At 36.6% G+C, this 13,893-nt stretch overlaps 1 protein-coding gene across 1 annotated transcript; it reads right to left on the bottom strand.

Moving 5' to 3' along the window:
- Nucleotides 1-11,939: 11,939 nt before the first annotated feature.
- Nucleotides 11,940-13,500, bottom strand: LOC132310210 (hyoscyamine 6-dioxygenase-like). Its single transcript, XM_059808413.1, has 4 exons — nucleotides 13,238-13,500; nucleotides 12,867-13,117; nucleotides 12,409-12,727; nucleotides 11,940-12,288 (listed from the first exon to the last, which is right to left on the bottom strand). The coding sequence occupies exons 1-4, from the start codon at nucleotides 13,439-13,441 to the stop codon at nucleotides 12,037-12,039; spliced, it is 1,026 nt and encodes a 341-aa protein (XP_059664396.1). The 5' UTR covers nucleotides 13,442-13,500; the 3' UTR covers nucleotides 11,940-12,036.
- Between the last annotated feature and the right edge of the window lie 393 nt (nucleotides 13,501-13,893).

The following is a 13,893-nucleotide window of genomic DNA, read 5'->3' on the forward strand; positions in this document are numbered from 1 at the left end:
AGCTCCCATCATTAGGGAGCCGGCTCTCTCCCTGAGAGCCGTCTCTGCTTGCCTCTGCTTCGTCCGTTCATCCCCTTCACTTCCGACGAAGGTTCCAGTCACTGTCCCAATTGTTTTTAAACTTCTTAGGGTCTAATTTAAATCTAAAAAATCCTAGAAACTCCTCACATTCCATTAGGAAAATAATTTACAGAAGTTTAATACATAATCCAAAACAGTTTATGCACGAACCGATTTCAGTTATTTAAAACCGACAAAATTCCTAGTCTCTGTCTGAATTGTTTTTTTTAAACTTCTTAGGTTCTAATTTAGATCCAAACAGTCCTAGAAACTCTTTAAAATCCCTTATGAATTTTTTTGACAAAAGCTTAGCCACAATCGAAATAGTTACAGTTTAAACAAATGCACACTACAGATTACAGTTTGATTTAATCATGCATAACACATCCGTTTTAATGTTTAATTAACTTCCTAGAGACCATTTAGAATGCACAGAACACAAGTTTACAGGAGCGGAATAGACTGAAACTTGCCTTAAGATTCCGGTTTGAAACCTTCATCGCCGTTGCTAAATTCTGCAACGAACTGTAGACTACCTGCAACTCTCCCACTGTTCCAGTTTTATTCCACAAGCCATTGACTCTTTCTTCCTTGATCCCACCTTCAATCCTTGGCTGCAATCCTAATTGATTCTCTCAATTTCCCTCTGTTTTTCCTTCTCAAGAAACCTCTCTGTTTTTCCTCTCATAAACCCTTACGTGAATTGAGTTTTAATTTTCTCATCCTAGTAGACGTATAAGATTTATATATATACGTCCCAACCTTAAGTCAAATTATATAACTGTATATTTATAAGATTTACGTAAAACCTAATTTAAGTCGGCGACTACACGAAAATAAAACCCTAAATCTAAACCATAAATACAACACACTTAAATTATATAAGCTACGAAAAACTACACGTCAATTAAGTCACTAATAATCAAAACTTTAAATTAACCAATAATTAAATTAAAAATAATTACAATGAATTTAAACAAACACAATTATCAATTAAGCAAATAAAAAACCCTTAAACACATAGCCAGATAAATCATATTTAAATGCACATAAATCAACTAATCAATAAATCAATAAAATCCACATAAAATAAATAAAGAAATTCCAGTTATATCCTTTTAAAAATTAGGGGTATTACATTCTTCCCCCCTAACAAAAGGAATTCCGTCCTCGGAATTCACAAAAATCTAAATTAATGTCTTTGCAAAATTCATTTCCGTTTTCGTGTGGCACAACCCCTTTAGATGAGCGCCACCCAAATTCCAACACATCCAACCATATACAAGATTCCTATGTTTAAGAAATAGCATAAATGTGCAACTCCTAGATTGTATCTAGCAACGATCCAATCATACCCAATATTTAATGAAGGGTAACCATCCCTCGTCCTTCCAATTCCGTAGAACTAACACATAAAAGTCCTATGCATCCAGCGCTTAACAAGTTGGTAGCGCTAAACAATAGTCTACTGCCGAAACCAATAACCAAAACCCGTGAAGAGTCAGTGCGATACATAAAGCTGACTTTCCTCCAAAACACATTGCTTCCGATACGGAAAACCGCTCAAACAACCCTTCCCTGATAGAAAACTCTTATGTACGAGTTCAACTAGCTACAAAATCCGACTGTCGCCTCCAAACCGTAAGCACTCATTACCAAAAGAGAGCATGGTTCTCCAATGTATCCTTACCTAAAGTCAAGGTCTTATTAGATAACCTTGCTTCCATGTCGGACCAACCAGTAAGAGATCGACACAACCCGACTATCTAAAATCCCAAACATTGTCGCACGAACCTCCTTGTGCCAACAATAGCACAAATAATATCTAAAACGGTAAGTAACGCTTTCAATTACCCATGCCAACCTAGGATAGTATCCTAAGCATATATGCCATGATTAAATATAATATCACGATCCCATTTCCCGTCTAGAGATGTGAAGCATAGTTGTTACTCTGACATCTTCAGAAAGCTCCTTTGACATAGCACCGGTTATCTTCCATATTGAATAACCACATGCTATAACTCCGTTATCAGCGCAATGTACAACTGATAAGAAATGCCAAAGTAAACTCCACTAAAGTGTAGTCCACAAGCGAACTTGCTCTATCCACTACTTAAAATTCCAACAAATGTCAGTAATTTCTACCAACCATCCCCTCCTGATTAGTCCTACTCCCATTTCAATATAAGAAAGGACTAAAACCTACAGTGATATCCAAGTATCAATTTTCCACCTTACTAATAGATGATACTCTTGGAGACAGTTATGTACATGTCCCTATCCGTACCACACCAAAACTAACATTGTATGTCGGGATGCAAACCATAACCAGTTGACTGCACCATAAAATTTATGAATTTTACAGCTCAGTCACTCCGACCTTCCTAGAAGCAGAAAGATAACTACCAATCTTCCTTTAGTTCCTTAAACTCATCTGAGTAAGGTACTACCTCCTGTGGGATCAGCTCAAATATTCTAAGTTAACCACTTCCATTTCCCTGGTAACAGTAGGTGTTATAATTTCCATATGTTAAACCACAACGGATTGTGCAATAACCACCGAAGGTTCAATTACCATACCAGTTGATAAGATCATCCTCTTCCCTATTACTTCCACCAGACGAAGCTTAACGCAAAGTGTGAATCACCACATCTATCCATCTAAGCCGTCTCGTGATCCGCGCTATTCATAGGAACTGATATCTTACTAGTTCCCAAAATAGACAAAATGAAACTGATTTAATTTTATCAGTCAACAATCTACCAACCAGAATCCTGACCTTTGTGTAGAATCAGTAATCTCTCATTTAAATCCGTGGAAACTACTCTGTCAGTCCCGCTCTAGCATGAGAAGTGGCCGCAAGGATCTAATGATCTCTGACGGTCCATCTAGATTATTTACCAAACATCAGACTTTGAGACAGATATTAGATGTTCGGTCTCATCTTCAAGTCTTTGACATCTTACTTTTCTAACACAAGTAAGTGTCTATTAGACATCTCATTTAACTGCAACCGCATATGGAAATCTTTTCATCCTCCAAATAGTCAAAAAAAATTTCGAGCAATAACTACTTGTTGCGAACGGTAACCTAAAAAAAAATTTCCATATTATTTGTGCAAATGAGTGACTCTGCCTCTTCCTTGATATGCATCGCCAGCACCTCCTCCTAATGACACCCCCTGATGAGAATAAAATTCTTGATTAAGAATTGACTGATGACTAGTAAATTCGTCTACTATCCTCAGTCGGTGTCATTCCAACAAGTACTTAAACCAGTACCAAATTCCTCTTACTGACTTAGGAACACCAGTTTAAAATTTTCCTAGAAGATATTCAGCCAAGCCAATGCCTTCGATAAACCAGCATGACGTTACAGCTTATCCAATGAATCTATATCATTTGACTCAAAACTGTTGGTTTTTCTTATCCCATCCTGAACACATACTACAACCACGCATGTCTAGGTTCATTTGATTGACTAAAGTTAGATATAATAACCAAATCCTATGATCACATGCCTACAATCCTAGCGTAATTAACGCTATTCCTCCAAAACGGTAATTAACTGATACTTGACGAAAAAGAAACACATAAAGCACACACAATAAAACACAATAAACTCCTACGTAAAACATTGTTCCTCCCAGCAAAGAAAATCTCTTTTAGAAATCAACTTTACCCGATTGGTTCACAATCTCCTTTCTACAGTTTCGGAGGTAATCACCCAACCTCAAAACATAGCTCAAAACCAACTCCATTTGCCTCAGCAAATGCCAAAGGCTTAACCTTCATCCTCCTTATACATAGGATACAAACCGTCTAATGTAGCTGTATAAAGCAACTTAGATCGTCAAAACCTAATCCCCATACTCCCCAGAACGTGCTATATAATCTTTGCTTCGTTTTGAGAAGAACTTCATCCGATTCCCAAACCCCTGAAGAGTTCCCTTTGTCTACCTTATTTAAAGGTAATATACAAGGTTAACTATCCACCTCAACTCTATGAGTATCGTTCACTATACTATTAGCGAACAAGATCACTTTCACGTGATCCTTGATTTTCAACATTTAATACCCTCTTTCTTAGGTTTGTTGAAATCTCCTCCATTAGAATCCTCTTTGGACTCCTATTCCTAGGTTGTCTCCTTTATGAGAATAACTAAAATCGTGTTAGTCCCTTTATACGGGGACCTAAAACACACTCCTACATCCCTCATTGGCTTATACTTCTAAAAGTAGTGCCAACCGGAAATAAACCTTAAATCCCAAGTTTTACTTCTGATAGAGAACTCGATAACGTACTCCTCTACTCCTTCGGTCTGATTTGCTGTCGCCGCAGACCCCATCCTCCTTCTAATGTCAACCATTCCATAATTATAGAATATAATTGACATCAGGAGCTCCTCCTAATGAACCGTATAAGAGTACAACGAATCCTAATATGGCTCTAAGTGTTTTTTTTTTTAAGAGACGCAACGCGGAAGACTTCTAACAAAAGACAATCCTAAGGACACTAGAACATGGAGTGCTCGGATACCAACTGTGATACCCCTCGATTCTAGAGCCACGGGTGATCAAGTCCGAGCACAGATCCGAGGTATACCAAACAATCAATATGTAAAAAAGCAAGAATAAAACTGAAGTAAGATTTAAATAATAATAACAGAAAGAATACTAATATGAAAATCCTCGAACCTTAAATAATAAATTAATATAATTTAAATCCGTACAACTCGGGAATCCACCTATTGGACCCCAGATTCCAAAACTTTAAATAAATTTACAGAATTAAAATCCAAAACCAAAATAGAAAGGAAATCCTATGTAACCGGAAGAGTGAGTGTCCGTATCTGCATCAACACGATCAAACTCTAAGCCTGGTACTGGCGAATACCTGAAAAATAGAAGTGGGTCAGGCCCACATGCAGGTTCCAATCCACTACAATCCGTACATAAACCCGATAGGCAGATACATCCTTAATAGCTTGGCAATATCTACAATAGTCTATATATATATATATATATACACTATAGGATGCTCACTAGCCTATAACATAGTTCAGCCTGGGTAGAAGGTGACATATAAAACACGCTTTTCAGCGGCCAAGTACCTAGACCTACCAGGGAACATTAGCTATATCTAGCTACCCAACCTTTGCAATATACGCACCCTAACCGTGATCAGGAGACTCAAGCTCATATCACGGTACCATAAATATATATATAAATTCTTTCCTAATGTGGAAAGATAAAACAAACATCCGTTATGTCGTTCAACTGTTTTAGTTGACAGGACATGCATCTATGTAGGATTTAACTATTTTAGTTAATCCATTCCGTATGTATGAAAGGGTGGGACTTAGCTTTTTGATCTAATCCATCCCTGATATGTCACCATCCCATATCGGTACATATAATGCAAATGATCCACCAGTGATGCACATTCATTAGAACATCAAGTATATCCATGAACCAGCATAATAGAAAACAGGTATTATTAAGATCTTATTATGCATCCAGTATATGATTATAATCATAAAACTTCCATTTAAATTGCTAAAGCATAATCAACAATTTAAATCATCCATATTCACATAATTGAATGAACGGTAATTTTAACAGTTCCTCAATTAACCTATAAAGCATGACATAATAATATTCAGAATTTTAACCTGAACATATTTCATTAAAATTCTCAACCAATACTTCCATTTTGGTTTATTTTAACTTACTAGAACTGCCTAACAATTTAAATCCTCCTCAATCTTTAACGGCATGCGACATAACATTTAAATTTCATTACGACTAATTCATCCTCCAATAATCCCAAAGTATAACATAATGATACATAGAAAATATGAGCTGAGCACATTATATGAAATTCCAGACCAGTCCATTTAGATCACTAAAACAAAACTGACAACAAAAGCTTTTATAACTCCCGACAGCATGCAACTCAACATCTAAAGTTCATGTGGTCAATAACCATATCCTAAACCAATATTTTTGGTCTTTATTAAGTTATATACATTCGTTATATAACATCAAATAAGAAATTTCATAGTTTGTTTAGGTTGCTAAACAAATTAACAACTTCATCCTTCCTCCATCTTTAACAGTATGCAAAATCACATGTTTATTTTTCATGATCCACCTTTTAAGGTTAGCACACTAGCTTATACTAATTGATTTCAAGCTTCAATAGGTTAATTTTAAACCTTTAAAACCTCCCACAACTTTCCCAAAATCACATCTAAGTCCCTGAAACCCAGAAAACCGCCTGAAAACACCCCGTAGGTGTTAGCAACCAAGGGAGCCGGCTCTGGAAATCCTTGGAGCCGGCTCCTAAGCTTCTAGAGCCGGCTCTTCCTCATGAAGAGCCGGCTCTCTCTTCATGGGAGCCAGCTCCCATCATTAGGGAGCCGGCTCTCTCCCTGAGAGCCGTCTCTGCTTGCCTCTTCTTCGTCCGTTTATCCCCTTCACTTCCGACGAAGGTTCCAGTCACTGTCCCAATTGTTTTTAAACTTCTTATGGTCTAATTTAAATCTAAACAATCCTAGAAACTCCACACATTCCATTAGGAAAATAATTTACAGAAGTTTAATACATAATCCAAAACAGTTTATACACGAACCGATTTCAGTTATTTAAAACCGGCAAAATTCCAAGTCTCTGTCTGAATTGTTTTTTTAAAACTTCTTAGGTTCTAATTTAGATCCAAATAGTCCTAGAAACTCTTTAAAATCCCTTATGAATTTTTTTGACAAAAGCTTAGCCACAATCGAAATAGTTACAGTTTAAACAAAGGCACACTATAGATTACAGTTTGATTTAATCATGCGTAACACATCGGTTTTAATGTTTAATTAACTTCCTGGAGACCATTTAGAATGCACAGAACACAAGTTTACAGGAGAGGAATAGACTGAAACTTGCCTTAAGATTCTGGTTTGAAACCTTCATCGCCGTTGCTAAATTCTGTAACGAACTGTAGACTACCTGCAACTCTCCCACTGTTCCAGTTTTATTCCACAAGCCATTGACTCTTTCTTCCTTAATCCCACCTTCAATCCATGGCTGCAATCCTAATTGATTCTCTCAATTTCCCTCTGTTTTTCCTTCTCAAGAAACCTCTCTGTTTTTCCTCTCATAAACCCCTACGTGAATTGAGTTTTAATTTTCTCACCCTAGCAGACGTATAAGATTTATATAAATACGTCCCAACCTTAAGTCAAATTATATAACCGTATATTTATAAGATTTACGTAAAACCTAATTTAAGTCGGCGACTACACGAAAATAAAACCCTAAATCTAAACCATAAATACAACACACCTAAATTATATAACCTACCAAAAACTACACGTCAATTAAGTCACTAATAATCAAAACTTTAAATTAACCAATAATTAAATTAAAAACAATTACAATGAATTTAAACAAACACAATTATCAATTAAGAAAATAAAAAACCCTTAAACACATAGCCAGATAAATCATATTTAAATGCACATAAATCAACTAATCAATAAATCAATAAAATGCACATCAAATAAATAAAGAAATTCCAGTTATATCCTTTTAAAAATTAGGGGTATTACATTAAGCCTATCACCCTATCAAACCATCAAGCCACTACCAAGCAATTCTTCTTTCAATAACCTTAATATAACACTGTCACAACAATAAAATGAGCTTTATTCTCAATACTTCCTACAATGACCATTATTTACTATTCTTAAAGAACATCCATACGGCAATGCCATGCCAACAAAACCAAAAAATAAAATGAGCATAAAAATCCAAAATGCTCAACACCCAACTATCTCCTTAAAACCATCAATAATGCGATCAATCCCCACTGTCTTCCTGAATACTGGGATCACCCTTAAACTAACTTACTCTACATTATAAGAACCTCAAGTACTAATACCCCATGATAATCCTTCCCAAAATGACTGCACAACTCTAATCCCTTGGAAACAACAAGTTTTCACTACCAACCACTCCTTCAGATGGCGCTAACTCGACATGAAAACACACATCATTCATGATACCTGGCACTATAGTCAACAGCCTGCTACAAGAAAAGGAATCATACATGGCACACTACAGAAACAGTCCCTAAGAGGAAAATGCTACGCTAAATGGTCAAACACAAAAACTGTAGCAGATGATGACTACAAAACAATGGTGTCCTATTAGTATCCAACTAGACACTCAAGTCATGCCTACAACTGACCTGCCCAACTAAACAAAAGGGTATACAACCCTTACACCCCCAGCACTATCATTACCCAGCTAATAGGTACAATTACTATCCAACACAATGGAATGTCCACATCTATTTCATCTGAGTTGTGTGCCCGTAGCTCGCCCAGTATGGTAGCCTTTTGGTGCCACCTGCACACGTTCACACACACCCGCCCACGGGGCCACAAATTAAAGAAATCAAATAGAACAGGCCACCAAGCCCAAGAGGTCACTCCTCATCTTGGCTCAACCCAATCTATGACTAACACTCTATGGTCACCAAACAACATCACACTGAACTTCTGTCTTCCTCATTGGAAGTCAAAATAGAAGGTGCAACCTACTCGTTTCGTCACCAACCCAAGGTCAACCACAATTCATACTCTCAAAATGACAATCTAAAGAACAAACTCTCAACCATAAACATCAGTGAACTTTTAAATAAGAATCCAGATACCAACCCATACAACACTTGAATCTCACAAGTCACACTCTACAACCCACCTCACATCTTGTGACATCATAACAACTTTGCGTACGAGAAAAGAATCCCATGACTCACATACCCTACTCTACTAATCCATCATCCCAAGAGTCCATTCGCTACACTGAGGAAACACAGCACAAACTCTCGCCCGTGCAAGAAAATGAGGACTCCCGTCTCGGAAGACACCTAAGATCAACTCTTCCACCTTTACTAGCCTCAAGGGAAAAGACTCCGAATGGAACAACACGTCTAAATCAAATCGGACTCAAAGGATCATGCTATTCACATCACCCATGCTCACAACACTGATACCTTTCCTAGTCGGAGGTGACAATTCGTAAAACTAATACAACATAAAAACGCGCCTGCTAAACAATTACATACTGAAAACATAACTCATATTCATGGATCATTTAAGTTAGTGCTACACACATATAATATATAAGCATATGATGACGTAAGCAAATTAGCACGTAGGCAATTAAACAGATAAGCAAGTAAACAAGTAAACATGATTCTTCAGATATCAAAACACGTAACAATTAATCTCATACGCAATGCAAACAACTTCCTATACAATCCTACATAGGCCTCCACCCATCGTCCTAAGGTTTTCGAACCATGGCTCTGATACCATTCTGTAACGACCCAAATACACTGGATCCGGATCATTAAACGGGGTCCTTACCTGACCTAGAATCGTCCGAGGGTAATACGGTACTTTTACGTTAAATTTAAACATTAACATCCAAAAAGGGCAAGATGGTAATTTTCTACTATTCACATGGCTTGAGACCCAAAGGACATAAATGTATTTTACTTGTATCACATAATAAATTAAATAAAATCCCGGGCAACGTGGCCTTTTCAGTGGTTAAAATATAATTATTGCATTTTATTGGGTCATAAAATAAATACTTGTAACATAAATTGGGTGCCAAAATGTAATTTGGGAAACTAAATAGAACTCATATGTGGAACGTGAACCGGTTGACGTATGCACATTATACGTCGACTGGTTTGGGTTATGAATAGTGGAAAACCCACTGCCGAGATACCGGTCGACGTATAGAATTTTTACATCGACTGGTTTGGGGTCAGGATACCGGTCGACGTATGGGAAGCCATACGTTGACTGGTTTACATTGTTTGCAACAATGACCTACACTGTCAAGATACCGATCGACATATGGGAAGCTATACGTTGACCTATTCTAGGTAATTCTCACTTCCACTTCCCACTGTCCAGTATGCACCCATATACACCAACATTTGATAATTAACCACCCACGCCACTGCACTCACGTACGAAATTAAACACATTACAACATCTAATACAATAATACCAACCACGTTGTTCACGTAATTTGCAACACGTTACTTAAAATACACAAACTGATTTAGAGTGAGTAAAACTTAATTACAATTTCACAATAGCCATATACAAAATGAACCTCAATACACCACACGTTGCAAAAATAATACATCTTGAGTTAGTACTTTACAAAAAATTAGGTCCATTTACAAAAGATAACGAAAGAGACATTTCTCTACTCCAAGCTAAGGCTGAGGTGGATTACTGTCAGCTACTTCTTTTCCATGTCCTGAAAAAATGATAATTATAATAGAGTATGCAAATCGATCAGTAGGTAGCACTTAAGACACGTCTCTTGTGTCCCAGTGAATCCAAAACAAAGCATAGAACAATGGGAATGGAGATCATATAATGTCGGGACAAAACAACATACTAACCAAATTCAAATACAATCAATGCAATGCCATGGAATGCAATGCATGCCGATGTCATTTCCCATTTCCAATATTCGAAACCATCACTTTCAAACTGTTAATGTAACCCCCTTTGTTACTCCCTCAGCGCCGAGAGAAGGATTGGCTACTGTCCCTAGACCATTGGTGACTCCGCAGCGTCATCGTGGGGCCCAGATAGCTCAACCACGCTAGGGCATTCTCCGTAGTTCCCTCTAGGTTACATTAACCTACCAGCCCGTTGGTGACTCCGCAGCGACCGGATTTTCATAAAACCATTTCATAAAAACTCTTTCCCAAAATTCCACTTTTTATTTCAAAGGAAAAATTCTCCCACTTCATGCCCAATGCAAGTGCATGGATGCATCAATACCATGTACATGTCCATTATTCCATAACCAATTCAACTTTAGAAATCGAAGCATAGTTTCACAAGGATTTCTAAAGAAATTACAACATGCTTTTATAACATATAATTTTAGCAAGACGAACATTTTTAAATCATCCCATAAACATGCTCTTTACATAACTCATTTGCCACACATAGTTGCACAATTAATGTATACACATAACAACTAACAATTTACTAAAGTTTTAAACAATTGATCATGCTAAACAACAATTTAAGAAAGATTAATTCACTAAAGCACAAGACTTCATGGATTAAGAACCCCTACTTTGATTTTGAACAAAACTTAAAATGGGTTCAAATTTTCGAAGTCCCTAGGGAGGCTCAAAGCTAGAATTTCTGGTACACACGCGTAGAGCTCGTCATGCTCTTCGTTTTGCCTCAAATAGCACTCAAAAACTCCAAGGATTGAAGATGGAATCAAGCTTCAAAGATTTGAAGTAAAATGAAAAAGAAAAAGCAAGAACAAGAACAAGAGTGAGAGAGAGGAACTTACGGGAGAGATAAATGAGAAGGCAGAATTGTGGTCTCTAGACCACTTTTGATATTATGGTGGGCCCTATGAATTTTATTTCTTTTCTATTTATCTTTTACTTGAAATTTTACACCATATAAAATGCATCACCATATAAATGTCACACCATTATATAAATTAAAATGCACCAAATGCAATTGGACCTAACCACAATCCCACACGCAAAACGTGAAAAGACAGAAATATCCTTACTTCGACGAAATTTCGAAAAAATGGAAAGTGCCGAAAATCAGAAACGTCACATATATATATATATAACAAAACTAAATTAAATTTCAAAACCCACTAACTTTTAATAAATAAATAATTTTAGACAATTAAAATTTTGAAAATTCAGGTCATCACATAATATCTCACAATGAATGTAAATATCAACCAATTGAAATATATGAATATAATTTACATTTCAGTTGTGTGGCCAGAGTCCCTCAGGGACAAACACTAAAACCACATCTTTATTTACTTGCAATATGATACGATACACTGAGATCATATATAGCACTTCTCTTTCAAACACCATTACTCAACTTGAAGCTTATGACTCTCCATCATACCTTTATAGTTACCATAGTTCTTATCAAAGGAGTTAAGAAGATCTGTGTACTGCAAGGTTTTATAGAGTGGTGGGTTGCATGTACTAACGAGAGCTTTTGCAGGCTCTATAATGCATTCATAAGTTGGGATAACAAAATAGCCAATACTGATCCGATCCTCTTTTGAATTTGTCACCACTCGATGTTCAGCAGCTCTGATCTTGTCATTACTGATAATCTATACGATCACAAAGAATAAATACAATAAAAATATTATTAATCATATATATTAAGTAAGATAAATTTTTAGTAAAAGAGATTAGCTAGAATTTGAATTAATCAAGGGATGAAGATATACCTGTAACTGGCAGCCAATTAAGAACACAAATGCATTAGGAATAGGCTCAACAACAAACCATTTTCCATCTTTACAGACTTGAAGTCCCGAGACACCTCCTTGATTTAGAATGCTTATGAGGTTAGGGTCACAGTGTCTAAGAGCTCCCAAGGCCAGGCTCGGGTCAGGGCACTGTGGGTAAAGATTAGCTGCTAGTACCTCAAACTTGCTCCGGTCACCTCCAAAGTACCCTTGTTCTAGTCCCAGTCCTTCACCAATGAGATTCAAAATCTTCATGATCATCTTCCTCACTTCGACTGAATATGTCCCAACAATTTCTCTGATAATTACAGGAAAGAAAATGAAAACCAAAATTTAGTTATCTAAGTTTTTGACAAGCTATTAAGCCTAGCTTTATCATGCTACATTATAATTGTTACACACAAAGTATGATGACTAATGAAACTGCAGTCTTTTACCGGTATCTAGTAGGCTTTTCAGGCATAAGTTGCATACAATCCTCCGCAGGATGACAAGGGTGTGTCAAATTATCTCTCCAATAATGAATCTCCTCATTGGGATAAAAAAAACTGCTTGTGTAGAGCCTGCACCTCTTACTAACATCTGGAGTGAAGACGCTTGACTTGACCTCGTCTGGCATGTCAAAAAACTCTTTCAACAGACTCTTCGTGTCCTGCATTAAACTTCCTGAAACATCATGGTTGATCACCTGCTCCACAGCATTTAAGTACAGTATTTTTATTAGCATCTTATATATCAAATTAATTAATTAGAAACAAATGTGTGATATGTTTGACCACTAAGTTGTGAATGAAATGGAAAATTGAACCTGAAAGAATCCAAATTCCTGGCCTGCTTTTATAATTTGTTGTATTGTATCATCTCGGTCCTGTCCAACGTTTTTGCTGAGATCAACTACCGGACCACTCTTTACAGGAAAAATGAGCTCCCCTGGTCTTATATCTGGTGGGAATACATAATTTTTAGGTATGCACTGAACATCTTTACACCAGCTAGAAATAAGTTTTACCATTCTACTGAACCTTGATTTCTATCTTATCAAGTGAAAAAGGATTTAGATGGTTATGAGGAGGTGAGAAACTTAGGTATTATATATAGTTTCTGAATTGCATCTTGCAAGCTTGTGTACTACTATTGGCCAACCATAAGCTCCAGAATTATGAATTATTCGGGGAAAAAAAATTGATATTTCATTTTCCAGGATAAAGACTGATTACTAAAAGGTGTTAATGTGATGAGCATTAGAGCAACTAAATCTACTAATTTATTTAAGAAGTTTGATTCAAGGACAAAAACAACTTCACAAGGATCAAAGAAAATTATATTCCACACCAGTTGGTATTCCTTGGTCCTAGCTACATCTTGTTGTCCATATCAACACTGATTTAGAATATTTACGTAGACGACCTTGACGTATAATATAGAAGATGGATTTGCTAAACATTATATATTGCATTGTCCTTT

This window comes from Cornus florida, unplaced genomic scaffold, assembly GCF_030987335.1.
Source record: "Cornus florida cultivar Cherokee Brave unplaced genomic scaffold, ASM3098733v1 CherokeeBrave_3.0.0_Hap2_Chr05, whole genome shotgun sequence".
In the NCBI taxonomy this organism is placed as follows: domain Eukaryota; kingdom Viridiplantae; phylum Streptophyta; class Magnoliopsida; order Cornales; family Cornaceae; genus Cornus; species Cornus florida.